Raw genomic sequence first — 20,607 nt, 5'->3', positions numbered from 1 at the left:
GGAAACTTTCTTTGATTATTTTGTACTTGATTTATTGTCCTTCACTGTCTCTGTCTTTTCTTTCTGGAACTCCTTGTATTCTGGTTGGGACTTCTGGAGTGGTTCTCTGCTTTTCTTTGCTCTCCTGTTTTTTTCTCTCTGCTCTTTTCTTCTATTTCCTGAAGACTTCCTTGTCTTTAGCTCTAATTCTTCTACTATAGTTTTATTTCTACCATCATGTTTTCAACATCTAAGAGCCCGTTTTAGTTCTCTGAATGCTCCTTTTTTATAGTAGCCTGCTTCTGTTTCATGGGTGCAGTCTCTCATGTCTTTGAGAATATTGATCTTTTTTTTTTTTACCTTTCCCTCCATCATCTGTTTCCTCTAAACTGCTCTTTTGTTGTTCTTTTCAAAATTGTGAGGCTTTCTGCAAAGATCTGGTACTCTGCTTGTATTTGGGTGAGGAGACCTAGAAGCTCTGCTCACAGGGACGGGACTTGTTGCCTTTGAGCTTCCTTGTGTGTTGATCTGAGCATCTGTTGGAGACACTGATGACAGTTCTGTTTTCCTTTGAGCTGGTCAGACTTTTCCAGAAAAGGGCCTTCTGATCGCTAGTCTGACAAGGGTCTGGCTCCTCCTGGAGAGAAGAGGCTTCTGGTAGGGGGAGGTTAGTGGTCTTGGCGTTTAGAGTGCACATAGTCCTCTTCTTTGAGCAGTACTCGTGCCCTCAGCTGTTTCTGGAGTGCCTCAGCCCAGTTGTCCTCTGTGCACCCTCCTCAGAGGACAGTCCAGATTTCTGGTGAGGAAAGGGCTGCTGCCGGGGAGTGTAGAGTCAGGGAAGGATCTCAGATAGTGTTGGCTCTGCCCCCCTGACTTCAGCTGCCCTCACCTACCTGTCACTCATGTCCAGTTCCTGAAGTACTTGATGTAAAATTCTGTAGCTTTTTAAGAATTCCACAGCGTGAGTCAGGCTGACTTTTAGCTTTGTTACATTGGCAGCTTAGGATTCTGCTTTCTTGGATTCACTAAGTCAGTCCCCACTTGCCTGTCTGCTTTCCAGTTTCAAAAATTTGTGGTGCTATTCTGTTTTCTCACTCTTTTCTTTTTTGTGCATTTATGTTTAGAAGGGAGCAAACACGTCTTTACTCTGGACTTGGTGGGGTTTGGGGAGATTGTGCAGCTTGATGCTGTGTTAACTCAGAAGCCTAAGGGTCGTCTTACAGAGCCTCACTCACAGCGGGTGGACAGTTGTCTGGCCTTTGAAGGAAGCTCTAACACAAAAGACAAGAGACCAGTGTAAAGAGGAGAAAAAGGAGCTAGAAAGAAACAATGACAGTACAGAGAGCAGAAGAAAATGTCTACAGCAGCCACAGAGATGAGGCATTTGTGTGTATATAAAGGTCACAGTGCCACAGAGGGGTACAGTCGGACTAAAGAAAGCACTGCTGAAAATTAAAAATGATAGCCAAAATAAACATTTCAGTAAAAGAATTAGAAGATCTAGTTGAGAATATCTCAGAAAGCAGGATCAAAGAATAGAGATGAGTAATACGAGAGAAAAGAAGAAATTTAAAATAATCAGTCCAGAAAGTCCAACATCCAATAAAAAAAAAATTTTTTTTTTTAAAGGGAGGAGAAAACTTTGGTGGGGAAAAAACTGTGAAAGAAATAATAGAAGAAAATTTCCCATATGAGTACGAATAATACAAGAAAATACAACAACACAGGAGTTGAAGGACATGAGTTTCCAGATTGAAGGGGCTTACCTAGTGCCCAGCTCAGTCAATGCTGCCAAGCCTCAATATTGTGAAATTCCAAAACAGTAAGGATCAGAAATCAGAATGAGGCTAGCTTCTGAGAAACCTTCAAAATTGAGAGGAAAAGGTTTTCAACTTAGAATTCTTTACCCAGCCAATCTGCCTATCAAGTATGATGCAGTTTTAGATATGCAAGGACTGAAATTTACCTCCCATGTACCCTGCCTCAGTGAACCGCTGGAGCATGGGTTCCACCAAAACGAAAATAAAATCGAGGAAGACCCAGAGCCAGGAAATGGGGGGCCCGACTGAGGCTCTCGGTCAGGGGAAGTCTCAGCATGACAGTGTGTAGCAGTGCTGAGGACGGCCAGTGGGAGGGGCTCCAGCAGGGGGCGCCTTAGGAGAGGGTGAGTAATCCCCGTGGACCGTTCGCTTTTCGTTGTGTGAAATTGTGCTGGGTGTTGTTCCCGAGCTGTTAGAGTCAGTTTAGGAAGGATTAGTAATAGGTACAGAGAAGACTGAGGAGGAGAAACAGAAACATTTAAACTCCAGGACAAACGTAATTGAACAGACTGGAAATATTAATCGTATACTTTGTGGCTCGGCCAGGAGTAGCCCTCACCTAATCGTTACAATTAATTGTCCAAAGTCAGTTTTGAAACAAACAAAAAACCAACGACGTGCTTATTTTGAGAGCGTTGGGGAGGAGGGAAAAGGGTACATGGAAGTGACCTAAATCCTCACCTACCATGGAGATGTAAACACTTGGCGCCTGAGATTCATACATCAGGAAATTGAAGGCCTAGAAATACGGAGGTAGGGCAACAGTTTAGGGAGCAAAATTGGAAGCAGCTGCCAGTGGTGGAGGGGGGTCGTGGGAGGCGCCTTTTAATACTATGCTGCCTTTTTAAACTGTCGTATTTCATTGAATCTAAGATGCAATTGAACACAGAATGAACTTGCATTTTATGTACATCAGAGAAAAAAAATGCCAAATATACCAACACCCAACTGATTAGACTTCCCAGTTTCAGAGAGATTAAAATATGAAAAGTCTCATTCAGAATCAAGGAAATCTTGTAAATACATGCTACTTTGATTAGAATTAAACCTTTACATTTCTGCTTTGACTGTCACTTTCCTCTCTGAGATCAGTCTTCCTATGTGTGCATGTGTGTCTGGGCTCTTGCTCCCCCTCGATCACTTTCCAGCCGTGCTGAGAACGCACAGGACACCACTGCCCAGGCCCAGGCGGCACAGGCCGCCGGAACCAGCGTGGTGACCGGAGATGTGGTGCTGGTGCTCACAGGCTTTCCCTGCAGGGAAGCTGCCTCTCCTGCTCCCCACGCCCTGGCTCTTGCACTCTGTGTTTAATACCGCGTGTTCAGCGTCTGAGATTCAGGGCTGAGCGCTCTGGAACAGTTGTGGAGCGCCAGCTGCTTCATCGGGGTGGGCCCGTGGAGCTGCCGGGCTGTCTTACTGTAAACTTCGGAGCGTGCAGATGAAAATCTCTGCTGGGTTACTAATTACTTAGGAGCATGTACAGCGAAATTATGTTGTCTAGAAGAAAGCGTATACTCGAGCAGGTCGTGTTGTGTTAATTATTAGGGCTTTGTAGAACATTTGGCAAATACTGAAAGGTGAAGGAGGAAGAGAAACATCACCTGGAACCAGAGTTCTTTTAATTCGAATTCTTAGTGTGGTCAGACCTGTCTGTCTGTGGGCATATCCCTGAGTAGTTTTGTATCTTTTACTCATTTGAGATTATATCCTGAGTGTTTTGAAAGCATAATTTTAAAAATCAACTTTAGTAAGACAATTTACATACAATAAAATCTATCAGTTTTTTTTAAGGTTTGACAAAAGTCACAGTCACAATAAAGAACGGTTTGTTGCCCAGAAAGTTTCTCCGTGGTCAGTCCCCCCCTCACACCTGGCCACCACTGATCTGCTGAAAGCGTGCTTTTTCATGTTGGTGGTGTAATTTTTCTTCTGTAGGATTTCTCTCTTTGGTTGGACTTTGGGTTATTTCTTTTCTTCTTTCTATTACAAGCCGTGCTGAGTGTTGTACATCTTGATGTATGTCTGTTTCCATAGGCTAAATCCTCAGCAGTGGGACTCTGGATCACATAGCAGGAATCCTTAGACAGTTCTTTAAATGTCCTCATGGGCCGTCTGTAGGTTTGAGACTTGCTGCACTGTGTTTCTGGTCTGGGAATGGACTAGAATCCTGAGGCTTGGATAGGAGACCTTACCTCGGCTACCTTGCGGTTTTGAGGTCTCCTTGTTCTTTGATTACCTTTGGAGCTTCCCCCTCGTGGCTGCTCTGCATGGTTTGTGTTCTATTTTGAGGCTATACCTAGTCTTTTGTTGATGAAATTTTTGTTTCAGATTAGTTTCTGATAACTTGATATAGCCATTTTAAATAGGGAGAGTATAGTTTTGTAAAATGAATGGTTAATTCTTTATATAGTAATGTTCATTAATACTTGGGCTGGCGTGGTTCTGCCTTGTTCTTTGCTAATCATGGTTCAGTGGTTTGGCAATGGGTTAGCACTCTTTTAAGTGTTTGATGGTTTGAGAAAATGGATTGTAACTTGCATTTCTTGACTTTCATTGCCTTTTGCAGATGGAAGAGATTAGAAACACATGATGTTGTAATAGAATGTGCCAAAATCTCTCTGGACCCTACAGAAGCCTCATATGAAGATGGCTATTCTGTGTCCCACCAAATCTCAGCCCGTTTTCCACATCGTTCAGCCGATGTCACCGCCAGCCCTTATGTTGACACACAGAATAGCTATGGTAAAAAGTGACTTTGGTACTTATCTGCTTTACAATTTTGTCTATGGAAAGCATTGTTTTATTTTTGTTGACTTTCTTTTCCTAGAATCAGACTTAGTTTACCTCTAGGAACTGTTTCCCAAATATTTAAAATTTGTATTTGCCTGCATTTTTCTCCCCATTAATTTAGCCTCCAAGTTTAATTTGCAATCCCACGTCCTCGATATCCTGTGTGATAGCGTGCCTGCAGCCTTGGCATGTGTCTCCAACACTTAACAAATAGAATGGGTTCAAGGATTTGGTTGCTAGGCTCCAGCTCATAAGGGAATCTTTCTACTTTTTCAGATGCCTTTAGTGAGCCTCTGGGCTGTCACACTGACATGGTTTTGAATGAATCTGGACAGTTCAGAATTGGATTCATGTAAAAGTCTTGGCTTATCTGTAGGTAGCACCCGCTGAAGTTGACATATAGGTAGTGCTTTTTCAAGTTATCCTGAAGCTTAACTAGACATCAAACCTTGTGGAACTTTATTTCCAAAGAGTGTAAGAACCTTTTCCCCAAGGGCATTAGGAGTCCCCTCAGACTTTCTAAATATAGAGGAGAAAATACTATCACACAGTCTAGAGGACCGTCATTTTTATCTGAATCATCTAGAGCCACACGCTGACCCGCGAGTTCTTCCCCTTCCGTCGCAGGGCCTGCTGCTTCCACCCCTTACCCCGCTTCCCGGCTGCCGTCGTCGAACACGCCAGGGCAGCTGCCTCGGACTCTGAGTTCCCCATCCACACGGCTGCTAACTGAGCCGCCACAGGTATGCTGTCAGATAGCGGGCCTGCTTTTTCCCTCTGCCTGCTGCGGCCGCTGACTGTTTGGGTCAGGATTTAGTATATGGTTGGGAAGACCTCACGCTGCTCATTCCAGGAGTTAATTTTAAGAACGCATGATACTTGCAAAGAAAGTTCCTGCTGCCACTTGGGTTTCTCTTAGTTTAGTCTTACAAAATGCAACGTGTCTTTTGATAAATCTTTTAATAAAATGCGTTTTTCTAGCCAAAAAGGCTAAATTTAAGATGGTCATTGGCCCTGGACATGAACCTTGGGAGGCATTGGTGCTCATTCCTCACTGCTGACACGCCTTGTTAACTTCCTAGGCTGCGCTCTGGAGCCCATCTGTGGCTTGTGGGATGACCACTCCTCCAACTTCTCCTGGAAATGTCCCGCCTGAGTTGTCACACCCTTACAGTAAAGTCTTTGGTACAGCTGGTATGTATGTCTTAGATTTGGCATTGGTTTGGGCCTCCCTTTTGTGATAAGGAGCTGTCTCTTAGATCGCATGGTGAGTTTGAGAGCCACTTGCAGTAGTAAGCCTATGTTTAACACAATACAAACCTCTGGAGCTTTCAGAACATATAAAGTGAACCTAAAAAAAAAAGAAAGACTGATCTGGATCCTCAGAAAGTTAACTCTGGCAGCTTTCTTTGCAGTAATAGACTGAAAAAATGGCAGTTTCTAATAGATTAAGTGTGTATGTTCTGCTCTTGTCTCTGGGCAGGTGGAAAAGGAACTCCTCTGGGAACCCCTGCAACCTCCCCTCCTCCAGCCCCACTCTGCCATCCCGATGACTACGTGCACATTTCACTGTCGCAGGCCACAGCCACTGCCCCCAAGAAGGTATGCCCAGGCTGGTCTGCTGCCCCCCTGCCCAGGCACAGTGACTTGCTTGCAGCCCCACTTTGGGAAGCTCATTATGCCAGATATGCCAGAATTTTGACCTAAAATGTAATGGGTTTGAATCAGAACAATTGAAAATAGACTAACCAGTAGCTCTCAGAGTGTGACCTGCTGGCTGGACCCCTGGGGTCCCAAGACACTTTAAGGGGATGTGCTGGGCCAGAACTGCTTCCGTAGTAATGCTGAGGGGTTGTTTGCCCTCTTCACTGTGTTGGCCTTTGTGCTTGTGGCACAGAAGCAGCGGTGGGTAAAGCAGCCGGCCCCTAGTCCAGATCAGGCTCTCCCACGTTGCGAGTTTCTTCCCTCCAGTTTAACGGAAGAAAGGAAAACAACAGCCAGAAAAAAGCAACTTAAGAGTATTCTATAGAAGGAACGCGTACTTTAACACTGTTTATGATAAAGCAGGAACTGCACGTAAAGTACTTGTACTGTGCACCATTGTGTGGTGGTCGCCTCAGGCGCTTGTGCCGTCATTTGAGTTGAGAGCTGGACCAGTTGCTTTTTTCATGGAGCAAAGAACAACTGACTGACAAGCTGGTTGTTCAGACTAGAGTGTTTGGCAGGCAGTTAGCATCTTAAATGACAAACTGAGTCTGTCGCTTCAGGATAAACAGCTGACAGTATTTGTTGCCAGTGATAAAAGGTGAAATTGGAATATTAAAAAACTGGTATCTGCCACCGAGAGCTTGATAGCTTCCCCAGGTCTTTTTTGATGAGGTGGAAAAGCCTTGTGAAGCTTGCTTAATCATTTGAGGTTTTGATATTATGTAACGAGACACTTCAACACCTGGAAGACCTGTGTAACTTGGCGCACCAGGGCTCTGCGTGCCCGATGTGCGCTGTGACAGAGGCATTCAGGGTGCAGGGAAGGCCAGGGGCCTAGCGCAGAGTAAAGAGTAGCTGCTGTGCGGTTTCAGACTCTGGCCTTGAAGAAGGGCCCCTTGTCGAGTCATGGTGCCATAGCGCAGATGGTTATTCGCAGTTATTTAAAAAGTCTGCTTACTTTTGATCGCTACTTATCCACGGAACCTAGAGTCTTCTTTGTATACCTTAGGCAGAGTAACACAGTAGAGCGCGGGCAGACACGAGAATCCAGCTTTCTGCCATGAAGCCAGATATTAAAGAGATTGCTAAAATGTACAACAGCTCCACTCTTCTCACTAAATTCATTTTATCCTTGTTTTGGGAAATATAGTTATTTTTCATAAAAATATGTTATTTATGTTTACACGTATTGGGCTTTTTATTTTTAAGTGAATAAATATTCTAAAAATTATTTGTTAATTTCTAACATAGTAACTATCAATAGATATAACCATATAAACAAAAGTTCTTGGGATTCTCAATTGTTTTTAAGAACATAAAGGCATCCTGCTGGCGGAGGGTGCAGCTCAGTGGTAGAGCGCCTGCCTGGCGTGCACAGGGTCCTGGGTTCAATCCCCAGTACCTCCATTAAAAATAATAATAATAAATAAACCTAATTACCTCCCCCGAACAAAAATTAAAAAAATAAAAATAGAAAGTAAAGGCATCCTGAGACAAAATAGTTTGAGAACCACTTGGCTAAGCTTTAAACTCCTTTGTAATATGCCAAGATTTTAGGTGTTTAGGATATTTCTCTTACATTAGAGAACATGTACACGGTTTTCTTCCTTGTGATGTAAATGGTGCCTGTGTTGTTTCAGGAAGAGAGAGCAGATTCTGCAAGGCCCTGTCTGCATAGACAACACCATCTTCCGAACGACAGAGGATTAGGTAAAATCCCCGGGTAACGGTACAACTTGCTTGAATTTGATGGGTTATATGTGGAAACAAGGAAACTCTGGAACACCGCAAAACCCTGAAGCCCAGAGATAATGAAACATGTAATTAAGTCTAGAAACCAACCTAATAATAGCATCAGAAAAAGCTTTTAAGTACCTGTGTTGTGTGCTGTGGTTTCCTCTGCTCTCTGAGATGTTAAGAATGGAGAATTTTATTTTCTGTGGGGTGATTTTCTGGGTACCTTCAGTTAGATTGCTGTGCTGTTTAGCGCTCTGTGGTTGCTCCGGGAGGGAGCCATTTCCAGCCTTCTCTGTGCGGCAGGAAGGGGCAGTAGGGACCCACCCTGTTACATGAGAGCGGTTTCACAGCGACGAGGGTTACCAGTGTGTTTCTTTGACTTGAGCTGTCTTTGTGTCTTTTTAGAAGAACTATCTGGGAGCAAAGGTTCGGTCACTCTCAGTGATCTCCCAGGGTTTTTAGGTGACCTGGCCTCTGAAGAAGATAGCATTGAGAAGGATAAAGAAGAAGGTAACGCGGGTGGGATCCTGGGCTTGTATGAGACTGCTGCGAGTTGGTAGCGCCCTCATTCTGCCCTGACACTGGGATTTGGTGTCAACCTGCACAGGCTTGCTTGGTGTTTCTTCTTCTGTGGGAGGAAGATGGGAGTGTTCTTCTGGGTCCTGTGCCAGATAAAGGCATGCTACTTTTTATCTGTCCCTCCGGGTAGCACGTGGCAGATGTGGCCCCGCACTGCCTGGCCTTACCGAGGTGACCTGCTTACTCTGGTGTCTCTTTCTCCCTCCCTCCTCAGCGGCAATATCTGAAGAACTGTCTGAGATCACCACGGCCGACGCTGAGCCCCTGGTCCCTCGAGGAGGCTTTGACTCTCCCTTCTACCGGGACAGTCTCCCGGGCTGTCCTCGGAAAACCCATTCGGCCGCCTCTGGTGCTCAGAGCGCCAGTGTGAACCCCGAGCCTTTAAACTCCTCCCTGGACAAGCCTGGGCCTGACACACCAAAGCAAGCCTTTACTCCCATAGACCTGCCCTGCGGAGGCGCCTCTGAGAGCCCTGCCGGGAGCCGGGAGCGCCAGCCTTCTCTGGAGACCAGCATCCTCACTCCCAGCCCTTGTAAAATTCCACCTCAGAGGGGAGTGGGGTTTGGAAGTGGGCAGCCTCCCCCGTACGATCATCTTTTTGAGGTGGCTTTGCCAAAGACTGCCCATCATTTTGTCAGCAAGAAGACCGAGGAACTACTAAAGAAAGCGAAAGGAAACGCAGAGGAAGACTACACGCCCTCTGCCTCCCCGGTGGAGGTGCTGGACAGACTGATACAGCAGGGGGCGGACGCGCACAGCAAGGAGCTGAGCAGGTAGGCCGCTGCGCCCCGGGGGTCCCGTTACTGTGAAGTACGGGAACACCCCTTCACACGCTCACCAGAGGCCCCTGGTTCTCCGTGTTGTCAGAAGCCTCTCCAGCCTGTCGCCTTTTCATATGCAGGATGTGTGTATGCTCTGCATGTGCACGTTAAGGGCGGGTAACTTCTTAGACCACCATTTGAATGAGTGTTTCACCTGTCAGCTGCTCTGTGCCCTGTGCACTGGGGAAGCGCCAGTGTGTTCGCATTTGCCCTCCGAACACCTAAGGGTGAGACTGTGGTATTCAGATAACACAGGAAGATCGGTCACAGTGTCTCCTCTAGGGACAGACCTGTTGCTGCTCTGTCTTGGGAACAGCTCAGCCGATGCAGGATAAAGCCCTCAGCGCTTCAGTGCGCGCTCAGGGCGGCCTGCCCCGGCTCTCCTCTTGCACGCGTGGGTTGAGGGCCCGTCTGAGACCCTGTTTTCAGCCCGTCCTTTATTACCCTTTTCAAAGGTGATCTTGGGGAGGGGTAAGGGCATCGCTAACCCACAGTGACACCGTCTCCGAACAGGCTGTTAGGGAATGTTAGTTTTAATTTTTCTTCTGTGGAATCCCCTGAGGGGGAGTTTGGCAGATTCTGTATGTAATGTTTCAGATCTCTTTTTGAATGAAGTTTAGTGTAATAAACTCAGGTAAATTGCCTGCTTTTTCCTTAACCTTGGGTGACAGTAGCTTCTCAGCAGGGAGCTGCTCCCCATGTATTCCCACAGAGAGGGCTGAGGACAGCTCTGTGTTTGGTCCCTCCGTTCCCGGGAGCGCTGACCAGGGACGCAGGCTGCGGGTGGGCTCGAGTTAGGCCCCCCCCCACGGAGACGTGGGTGTGCTTAGTGGGGGCGTCCGCCGCATCCGTCTGCTGTAAGGCTCCTCCTCTAACCTGGGTGGGCTTCAAGTTTGAGACTTTCTCGTGCCTTCGCGCTTTTGACTACAAGGAAGTGATCTGACGTTAGAAGTCCACATAGGTTTTTCTAGGTAAGATCGGTAACTTTGTTACTCAAAACCTTCCTTCCTAGGTTGTCTTTACCCAGCAAGTCTGTGGACTGGACCCACTTTGGAGGTAAAGTTGCTGCTTCGGCTCTGAATCTGGCCCCGAGGGTCTTGTTTGCTTGTTGCCCTTGAAGGAGGTTCCCTCTAGGAAATACCTCCCTTCCGCTGCTGCTCCAGGCAGGTTATCTGCTTGACTAAGTAGTATCTCACGTATTGCAAAGTCAGCATTGCCTATTTCTGAAAAGTGGCAAGTACCACGTGCTTGAGAGCCGGCTTGCCAGAAGTGCGCACCTCACTGCAGGCTTCCCTAGAAAAGATCCACGTGAGGCCAGTGGTGCTGGGAGAGCTCGTGGGGGGCAGCATACCAGTGAAGCAAGGAAAGGTGTCTTCAGTGTGTGTATGTATGTGTTTCCAGGTTTGTGGGGGAAGTAAACCAAGCTCTGAAAGCGTCCTCCTGCATTGTACCCCTTTGCGTTCCTTTAAAAGGAAGATAGGTGGTAAACACTGCCCCGTCCCCACTTGCCCAGTGAGTGACTGTGTCTGGGAGCCCAGCGGTCGTTTGCACAGTGAGGGTCTTGTTTCTTGAAGAATTGTTTTTTGAAGCTAACAAACCGTGGGCAGGGGCTTGCTTGAAAGATATGTAAAAGGCCTCTCTGCCACCCTCCCTCTGCTTTAAAATCAGGCTCTCCTCCCTCAGATGAGATCCGCACCCTCCGTAACCAGTTGCTTTTACTGCACAACCAGTTACTGTATGAGCGTTTTAAGAGGCAGCAGCACGCGCTCCGGAACCGGCGGCTGCTCCGCAAGGTGATCCGGGCGGCGGCCCTGGAGGAGCGCAACGCCGCCATGGTGAGCGCCCTGCGCCGGGGCTCTTGGTTCCCTGGATTTGGGTCAGTGTGCTGGGTGGGGAGGAGCGGCAGCTGAGTCGAGGTCAGAGCCCTCGATCTGGCTCTGCGCACTCGGGGCAGGTCCCTCAGTCTCTGGGGGTAACGCGTGAATGGCCAGATCTCTGACTTCCCTGCAGCTCTTGGAAGCTGTGGGGACAAGTGATCTTGTTGTGTGTTTGTTGGCCTGTAATTGGCTAAGATGATGACAGAGTCAAAAGATACTTTTGTTTCTCCAAATGTGAAACCAGCTCTCCCGAAGCAGTTTTATGGCAAAACCTTGTAAGGCAGTGAAGCCAGGCAGACCAGGAGATTGACCTGGGCTCTACCGCTCACTACCTTAGGAAAGCAGTTTAGCCCCTGGGAGCCTCTGCTACCCGTTCTGTAAAGTGGGAGTAATAAGAGCAGCATCTGTGTTTAACTGCGGTGGTGAAAAGAAATCACGTTGGCAAGCACTTGCTCAGTGCCGGCGCTGGGCAGGCCTTCAGTGACCTGGGTCAGTACCACGCCCTTACTTCGGTGCTGGTGGTTAGGACTTTTGAAAGTATCGAGTGCAGATTGATCCCTGAGAAAAGTTCTATAAGCAACTTCTGATCCATTTGCTAATGTGGAATTTGGAAACCCTTGACCAAAAGCCAAGCTAGACAGCTGTGAGCTGTCAGACTCTGGGCCTGTGTCATGGCTTCAGAGTAGCTTGTGACTGTGGGTGAAGTGCCTGCAGCATGCGTTGAACTTGAGTGTCACTGCCCATGCTGGAAGGCAGCTAAGTGATGGCATCTTTGGTCTCTGCTAGAAAGACCAGTTGAAGTTACAAGAGAAAGACATCCAGATCTGGAAGGTTAGTCTGCAGAAAGAACAAGCCAGGTACAGTCAGCTTCAGGAGCAGCGAGACACCGTGGTCACCCAGCTCCACAGCCAGATCAGACAGCTTCAGCATGACCGAGAAGAATTCTACAACCAGAGCCAGGAGCTGCAGGTACGAGCGGCAGCACTCAGCACAGTCAGCCAGGAGAGGGCGTGCGGGCGCCCTCTGTCTGAAATCATGGCAGGTAGACTTCACGGCAGGTGCATTTTATTTAGGGCAGAGGGTCCCCAGCTTTCTTGGTTCATAGTTCTCTTAGCATTTCACAGCCAAAAGAAACACCTCGCCGTTCTTACTTAGTAGATCCAAACAATTTAGAATTTACATCCTAACAACTTAGTGCTGTTTGAAAATAATACAGGTACATCTTCTCAATTTTCAATTTCATTTTTAAATGTCCAAAATTACTTTCCAGTGCTTTCTGTGTACCTGTTGGGCACTGCAGAGCGTCTCAGGCCTTGGAATCAGATGAGACATTGATGCGCCCATTTCCTGTTTCACACTGGTTTTCTCGTGGTGTTGTTTATCACAGCAACCACCTCAGGCCCAGCTTTGGGAAGATAATCTGTATTCCACAGGGACATGGGACACCTGATACCGAAACAGCTTCCTCCAGCTAGTAGTTCACACGATCACCAACAGGTGTCGCTGTGTTTCCCTCAAAATTTAATAACAGCCCCGCAGCACCCCTGTGAGTTGCTGTGTAGCCCTGGGGCTCTTTGGCGCACAGTTTGGGAGCTGCATATCTAAGGGGTTTTTTGGTTTTGGTTTTTGTTAGTCAGGAACTCAGAAATTAAGTATAACTTACTTTTTAAAACTAAGAAGTTAGTTTTGAGCCTGGTGGCCCGAGGACAGAGCAGCTGAGGGTGCGGCTTTCCCCTTTCCCTGTGGGCCGGTGGCCACATGCACTCGTGGCCTGGCCTGATGGCGCCCTGTCATGTGACAGCATGTCTCTTTGTGTAGACAAAGCTGGTGGACTGCAGGAACATGATTGCGGAGCTGCGCGTGGAGCTGAAGAAGGCCAACAGTAAGGTGTGCCACACCGAGCTGCTGCTCAGCCAGGTTTCGCAGAAGGTAAGAGGCGGGCGGGCCGGGCCTGCGCCCTCCTCCGGGTGGGCACGTGTGTTACCTGGGTGTCTGTGTCAGGGGCTCCCAGCGGGGACTGATGCTGCTCTCCTTCCCCAGGGGACGTTCGGCAATATCTGGAGACATTTTTGGTTGACATTTTTGATGCACTGACGTGGAGCGGGTGGGGCGAGGGTGCTCCTAAACACCGTGTGATGCACAGATGGCCCCGCAGCAGGCGGCTGTCCAGCCCGAGCCCTGCCCTGGGTGTGTCCTGGGAACTCTTTTTTAATACGTTGTTTACATAACTGTGAAGAGTTCGTTTGAGCTGTGTTGTTCCCGTCTTTGGGATCGATTGCACTCTTTATAAATCACTTCTCAAGACCCAGAGGTTTTCCGTGGGGCTTCGTCCCTGGACCTGGCATCCCGGCGGTGGTGGTTGTATACATACCCGTCTTCTCCAGGCTCACTGGCCGGTTTTGACGTGGAGCATTTGCACTCCCTCCCCTTGGCTTAGGGACAGTTTTAAAGTGCATTTCTGTCCACTTTTGTTGCCCTTGGTTGCCTTCCTCCCCAGCAGCCATTGTGGTGTGGCCTTTGAAACCAGGGGAGTTGTTCATACTGCCCTCCCCCTGAAATAGCGTGCTCCTTGCTGGCTCCCCGTTTAATGTCCAGGGCTTTCTAGCTTTGTGCTGTCAGCCCTTTGACCTTGCTCATTTGTGTGTCTTGGTCAGCTCTCAAATAGTGAGTCGGTCCAGCAGCAGATGGAGTTCTTGAACAGGCAGCTGCTGGTTCTTGGGGAGGTCAACGAGCTGTATTTGGAACAGCTGCAGAACAAGCATTCGGACACCACAAAGGTATGTGGGCTCGGGGAGCCACACCCCACCTGGGATGCTCCTAGGACCGAGGCAGTATGTCTGTGGCACACCAAAGAGAATGGCTTTGTGAGTTGTGTCCTGAAAGATGGCGTGGCAGCTTAGTGTCTGTTCCCACCTCTCCTTGGTCTGGCAGCACAGGCACTGCACAGCTGCCACGTGAGCTTGTTTCCCTGGGCGGGCTGCTTCGGAATTAAATCAGGCACGTGTGAAAGCATCTGATAGTACTGGGTGCAGAGTGGGTGATGGAAGTGTTCTCCATCTCTTACCCAAGCCCCCCTTAAAGACAGACAGACGGACAGACAACAGGAAAGGATGGGGAGCCAATTCAGTCTAACATACAGCTCTCAGGGCTGTGGGTATATACTGCTGGACATGCTTTTTTTTTTTTTTTTAACATTTTTTTATTGAGTTATAGTCATTTTACAGTGTTGTGTCAAATTCCAGTGTAGAGCACAATTTTTCAGTTATACATGAACATAGACGTATTCATTGTCACATTTTTTTTCGCTATGAGCTACCACAAGATCCTGCATTTATTTCCCTGTGCTATGCAGTACAATCTTGTTTATCTGCTCTGCATTTTAAAATCCCAGTCTGTCCCTTCCCACCCTCCACCCCCCTGGCAACCCCAAGCTTGTATTCTGTGTCTATGAGTCTGTTTCTGTTTTGTATTTATGTTTGTTTGTTTTAGATTCCACATATGAGCGATCTCATATGGTATTTTTCTCTCTCTTTCTGGCTTCCTTCACTTAGAATGACCTTCTCCAGGAGCATCCATGTTGCTGCAAATGGCGTTATGTTGTTGGTTTTTGTTGTTGAATGGTATTCCATCTTATAAATATACCACAGCTTCTTTATTCAGTCATCTGTCGATGGACATTTGGGCTGTTTCCATGTCTTGGCTATTGTAAATAGTGCTGCTGTGAACATTGGGGTGCAGGTGTCATTTTGAAGTAGGGTTCCTTCTGGATATATGCCCAGGAGCAGGATTCCTGGGTCATATGGTAAGTCTATTCCTAGTCTTTTGAGGAATCTCCATACTGTTTTCCACAGTGGCTTTCCTTGCTTCCCTCTCCCACTCTTAATGATTTAGATGTCTTCTTTTACAATTTTGTGTTTATTCTTTTTGTAATTCATGGCAGTTATCTCCTTTCCAGTTATGAGTTTCTCATTTTTGTAGCATCCTGCTGCTTTTCTATTTAGAGTAGACCTGACAGTTTTTCTTTTAGCATGGGTTTAGTGTTGCTAAACTCTTTTTAGTTTTTGCTTGTCTGTGAAGTTCTTTATCTCTCCTTCTAAAGGGTAGCCTTGCTTTATAAAGTATCCTAGGCTGCATCTTTTTTTCATTCAGGACTTTGAATATATCTTGCCACTCCCTTCTGGCCTGTAGTGTTTGTGTAGAGAAATCAGCTGAGAGCCTTATGGGGGTTCCCTTTTAACTCACTCTTTGTTTTTCTCTTGCTGCCTTTAGGATCATTTCTTTATCCTTGACTCTGGCCATCTTGATTAGGATATGTCTTGGTGTGGGTCTGTTTGGGTTCTTCCTGTTTGGGACTCTCTGAGCCTCCCGTACTTGGGTATCTGATTCCTTCTTTAGGTTTGGGAAGTTTTCAGTCATGATTTCTTCAAATACCTTTTCAATCCCCTTTGTTCTTTCTTCCCCTTCTGGAACCCCCATTATGCGTAGATTGGCACGCTTCATATTATCCCATAGGTCCCTTATATTGTTTTCATTGGTTTTTATTTGTTTTTCTCTCAGCTGTTCTGATTGGGTGCTTTCTGTTGTCCTGTCTAATAGGTCACTTATTCGTTTCTCTGCATTATCTAGCCTGCTTTGCACAGCCTTTAGGTCAGATCTCATCTCAGCAAATGAGTTTACTAATTCTACTTGGTTCTTCTTTATAGCTTCTATTTCAGTTTTGACACATTTTATATCTCTAAACACTATTTCTTTTAGTTCCTTCAGTACTTTGATCACTCCTTTTTTGAAATCTTGATCTAGTAGGCCATCAATGTCTATTTCCTTGATCGTGCTTTCAGGGGATTTCTCTTGATCTTTTAATTGGGAGTGGTTCCTCTGCTTCTTCATATTGCTCATATCTCTCTGGCACTGTGGCTTAAGGAGTATCAGTTATCTAGTTCTCCTGGAGATGGAGTGCTCTTAATGATTTCATGGAGAGGTCTTTGTGTCTTCGCTCTGTTTCACGAACTCAGCTTGCTGTTTCCAGAGGCCCTTTGTTGGCACCCTTGTCTGTGCTGCTCCCAGTGGCTGTCGGCTAGCAGATCGCACCTCCTCCCAACACTGGGTCAGGTGCTGAGCTCTTACCCAGTGGGCTGGCGGGTCACTCCCCCTCTGGATGCCGCAGTCAGGTGCTGCGCTCGGGCGAGGCAGGTGGGTGGATTGCGCCCCCTCCCAGCACCGTGGTCAGGTGCTATGTTCCTGCCAGGAAGGCGGGTGGCCACCCACCCTCTCCTGGCCCCGGTCGCTCCACTGCTCTGTACAGCTGGCCACTCCACCTCGGGTCGGCGCTCCGAAGGCGGGCTCGGGGACGACCCCGGAACCGCCCCACCCCTGCTCCATGCCAAATCCCAGCTCCTTGTTTGTCTTGGCGGCACGAGTTCTCTGAGGTGCCAGGGCAGAAAGATCCTATCTGCCTTGGGCTGTAAACAAGTCTCAGTCCTGCCCAGGAGGTTGCGGAGCCCCTGGGTGCGGATTCAGGTCTTGGCCCCGCCCCTGCCTGGGCGCTGCACACAGGAGGAGATGGCGGCTGTGGCTGTGCCCTGCCTCTCTTCTCGGGAGAAGCGCCGGTGATGGCGCCGCGGGTCTGAGGAGACAGAGGCTACAGCGCCCCTCCCCTCAGGGCACACCAGCCGTATTGCTCTGCTTTTTTCGCAGTTTATGGGGGACCGAGGTTGTTCTGCTCCGTATCCCCTCCCAGCCATGGCGTGCAGCCCCTGTCATCCCCTGGGGCTGCCTCAGTGCAGCCAACCCTGTCCTCCGCCTGGCTCGGGTGGCCTGTCCCAGCCCCAGCTGCCAGCTCGTGTCTTGGGCTGGGTGTCGTGGGGACCCTTTGTGCCCGTTTAACTCAGTTCTGTCGGTCAAGGGGTGCTTGGGGCAGATCTGAGCCTCAGAGGCTCTCGCTCTGTCCCGCTGGCCTCTCCGTTGGAGACGGGGAGACCCAGTGAACAAGTGCCAGTCCTCCTTTGCTGCTCCCTCCCTGCAGGACCAGTCCCGCACTGTTTTGCTTTTTCTTCTTTCTTTTTCCCTTTTCTCCTACCAGAGTTTTGGCGTCTTTGTCTTTTGAAGAGGGCGATGTTCTGTTGGAGTTCGGCAGGTGCTCTGGTTGGCTGAGTGGGTCCATAGATGTAGTTTTGGTGTATTTATGGGAGAGGGTGAGCTATAAGCATCCTTCTACTCCGCCATCTTGCTTCTCTCCTGTACATGTTTTTTTTTCTTCGAAGCGTTAATGTAACTTCAGGAGATGGTGGTTCAGTCCTGGCAACAAGGCTGGCAGGGGGATGGTCTTACATTAATTAGTGCCTCACCAGTGGTGTGGAGGCAGAAGTTTTATGTCAGTTTATGAATAGCCTCGGGTAACAGTGAATGAGGTGGGAATGGAGTTTTAAGAGTAGCTGCTTAGATGCTTCCTGTCACTAACTTTTCCATCACTCACAGGCTTTCTTTTTAGGATTTCTTGAGCTTGTGCTTTGTAAAGCTTTTTTTCTCTTGGCCAAATGTAGGAGTCAGTCTTAGAACCAGAGGGATGTAATTTCCATCATAGTTACTTGTTATTTCCCAGCTTCTCTCACCTCTGGGGTTCCGGCTCTCTTTAGAAGCGTGTAAATGTGGGGCTTTCTCTAGAAATCAGCTCTCACTAACTTCGGAAGTTTAATGGCTTCAGAAAAAGAAAGAAGGGAAAACAGGCCTCAGGGACTCTAGAACCTCTGAGAAAGCCTGCTTACGTGCACTGCACATACCTCCCGAGAGAGGCATGGACGGGCCGGCCTGAGCACTTGTCCCCCTGGGACCTCTGACAAGCCACCTGCCCTCTCGGGCCTGGTTCCATAGTTCATAAAATGCGCACAGTGATACTGACTGCAACAGTTAGAAGGCCTCCACTTGTAAGCGGCAACAAAAAAAGACTTCACTGGCTTCACCGTAAAGAGTTTCATTATTTCACTCGACAAGATGTCCTGAGGCAGGTGGGTTCCAGGCTGGCCAAATCAGCAGTTCATGGACAGCACCAAGGAGCCCGGTTCTTTCCACTCCTCCGCATGGCCCCACCTGTTGTGTCGACCTTGTCTTTGGGCTGCCCGGGCTCCTGGTTGCAAAGCATGTGCCACAGTTAAAGCTGTCACCGCTGGGTGTCGTGTTGCCCTGTGGAAGAGGAGAGCATCGCTTCCTGCAGGTCTCCCTCATCAAGGAAACCTTTCCCGGGAACTCTACCAGACCTGCCGCCCTTGTTACTGGCCAGGAGTATGTCGTGTGCCGCCCCGAGCCCAGCCGTTGCCTTGAACCTGTCGGGATCTGCCTCCGGCCCTGGAGCTGGGCCTGCTCTTGTCCAGCCAGGCTGGGGAGGAGGAGTGGCGTCCACATTAGGCGGGGAGGGCGGGGAGGGCTGGAAGTTGTTGGGCGTAGCACCTCTCACAGTGGCTGTGAGGGGTAGTGAAAGTGCGCAGATACTTTGATTCTCCCTGGATGACTATCATTTACAACAAAGGTCCAGTTTGTTCACCTAGTCTATGCTGTAGTCTGGAGCCATCAGGCGTAGCTGGCAGCCACATTGTCTGGTCTCAGTTCTGAGCTTAGACCTGTCCTCTTCTGCCCAAGGAAGCGTTGGGCTCGCTGGTCGTCTTCGAGGCAGGGGTGCCTTCGTGGACTCTCATTTCCATGCTCCTTACGGTTTATTATCTTAAAAAGAAAAAACATATTGTGAAGTTTACGTTGCATATGTTTTCCCAAATAAAAAAGCACGCAACACACCTGCAGCACATGCTTGTTAGGAGAGTACCCCCTCCCCCTTCCCTGAGCGCTAGTGTCTGCTCGCTCTGGGTTCTGAGCTGCTTCCTCCGTCAGCGGCAGGCCGTCGTCCTGCAGGACTGGCAGGCCTCGTCGGGGTACCTGGTCTGCAGGTGCTGCTTTGTGGGAGCAAACCTACTCCTTGCTGCGTCTCTAGATTTATCTGGGCTGTTGTTAGAGGAGGGAGAAGAGTAGGAAAGGGGAAGATGGCCAACGGCGCCCCCACGCGGAAGTCGCCGCTGAGTACTGGCGTGTTTTCCTTGGGGTTTTCAGAACGCGTATGTTTACACAGCCGATCAGACTGTTCCCGTGGCTTTGTAGTCTGCTTTTTTATATTTTTGCTGGTACATACAATTTTTAAAAACTTATTAAGTGTAAGAGAGACTTTAATTTACTTAGCTGGTTTTTTGACATTGGACTTAACGGTATTTTTTGTTTTTTGCTCTTCTAAATATACTATGGTGATTATTTTTGCGCCAAAATATCTACTGATGTTTTAAATGATTTCCTAAGGGATAGATTTCAGGCAAGGGTGTCAGTTAATACTTACTGCCAGCACCCTTTCCAGAAAGCTGGCTAGTTTCTGTTTCCACTAAGAGCATACTGATACAGCACCTTTTCAGTGCTTATTTCATTGAGTTTTTGAAATGGATGTGGCATATACCTTTTCTAAAAGCGCTCACTCCAGTTCCTCTTTTTTAGGAAGTAGAAATGATGAAAGCTGCATATCGGAAAGAACTAGAAAAAAATAGAAGCCACGTTCTCCAGCAGAGTCAGAGGCTCGATACCTCTCAGAAACGGATATTGGAACTGGAATCTCATCTGGCCAAGAAAGACCACCTTCTTTTGGAACAGAAAAAATATTTAGAGGATGTCAAGCTCCAGGCAAGGTAACTCTCATCGGGAAAGGCTTGGCTGTGATGCGTTCTGCATCACTGAGGGAGCTTCCCACATTCTGTGTGGTCTGTATCTTTCAGAGGACAGCTGCAGGCCGCAGAGAGCAGGTATGAGGCTCAGAAAAGGATCACCCAGATGTTTGAATTGGAGATCTTAGATTTATATGGCAGGTTGGAGAAAGATGGCCTCCTGAAGAAACTTGAAGAGGAAAAAACAGAAGCAGCTGAAGCAGCAGAAGAAAGGTAGGAGCCAGAGTTGGCCTCCATGGCCTCATCATTACCGCCCCTGACAGAACAGGGTTGTGTCACGTGGTGTCAGAAGCAGCTGTGGCACCGGCTCCGTTCCCCAGAGAGCCCAGCCACCTCTCCACGTTCCTTTTCCCGGTCCCGAATCACTTGATACAGTCATGGAGGCGTTCATATTTAAGATTGCCATCTGAGGTCCCTAGTCGTGGCTCACCTTTCTCTTCGTGAGTGCTCATGCTCGAGTCCTCGATCCTAAAACAGAGGGCCGGCTGGCGGAGTTCGGTGTCGGTGAGCGTGCGTCAGGATAATGCCCAGACGTGGACGCCATAACCACCAA

At 48.2% G+C, this 20,607-nt stretch overlaps 1 protein-coding gene across 4 annotated transcripts in view; it reads left to right on the top strand.

Annotated features, from left to right (window-relative positions):
- Nucleotides 1–20,607, top strand: part of TSC1 (TSC complex subunit 1) — a 49,429-nt gene that overhangs the window by 23,376 nt on the left and 5,446 nt on the right. For 3 of the 4 annotated variants that reach the window (XM_010955910.3, XM_010955911.3, XM_045517351.2), the window contains exons 9-22: nt 4,366–4,541; nt 5,217–5,332; nt 5,672–5,783; nt 6,073–6,191; nt 7,937–8,006; nt 8,439–8,543; nt 8,827–9,385; nt 10,446–10,489; nt 11,102–11,268; nt 12,097–12,279; nt 13,129–13,239; nt 13,965–14,087; nt 19,831–20,018; nt 20,106–20,267. In XM_010955910.3, coding sequence (XP_010954212.2) covers nt 4,366–4,541; nt 5,217–5,332; nt 5,672–5,783; nt 6,073–6,191; nt 7,937–8,006; nt 8,439–8,543; nt 8,827–9,385; nt 10,446–10,489; nt 11,102–11,268; nt 12,097–12,279; nt 13,129–13,239; nt 13,965–14,087; nt 19,831–20,018; nt 20,106–20,267 — 2,235 coding nt within the window. The remainder of the gene's footprint in view (nt 1–4,365; nt 4,542–5,216; nt 5,333–5,671; nt 5,784–6,072; nt 6,192–7,936; nt 8,007–8,438; nt 8,544–8,826; nt 9,386–10,445; nt 10,490–11,101; nt 11,269–12,096; nt 12,280–13,128; nt 13,240–13,964; nt 14,088–19,830; nt 20,019–20,105; nt 20,268–20,607) is intronic. The other variant, XM_074362479.1, reaches the window with a different exon arrangement.

The sequence above is a fragment of the Camelus bactrianus genome, chromosome 4, assembly GCF_048773025.1.
Source record: "Camelus bactrianus isolate YW-2024 breed Bactrian camel chromosome 4, ASM4877302v1, whole genome shotgun sequence".
Taxonomy (NCBI): domain Eukaryota; kingdom Metazoa; phylum Chordata; class Mammalia; order Artiodactyla; family Camelidae; genus Camelus; species Camelus bactrianus.
Note: the sequence above shows the minus strand (reverse complement) of the source record. Positions and strands in the feature narration are given on the sequence as shown.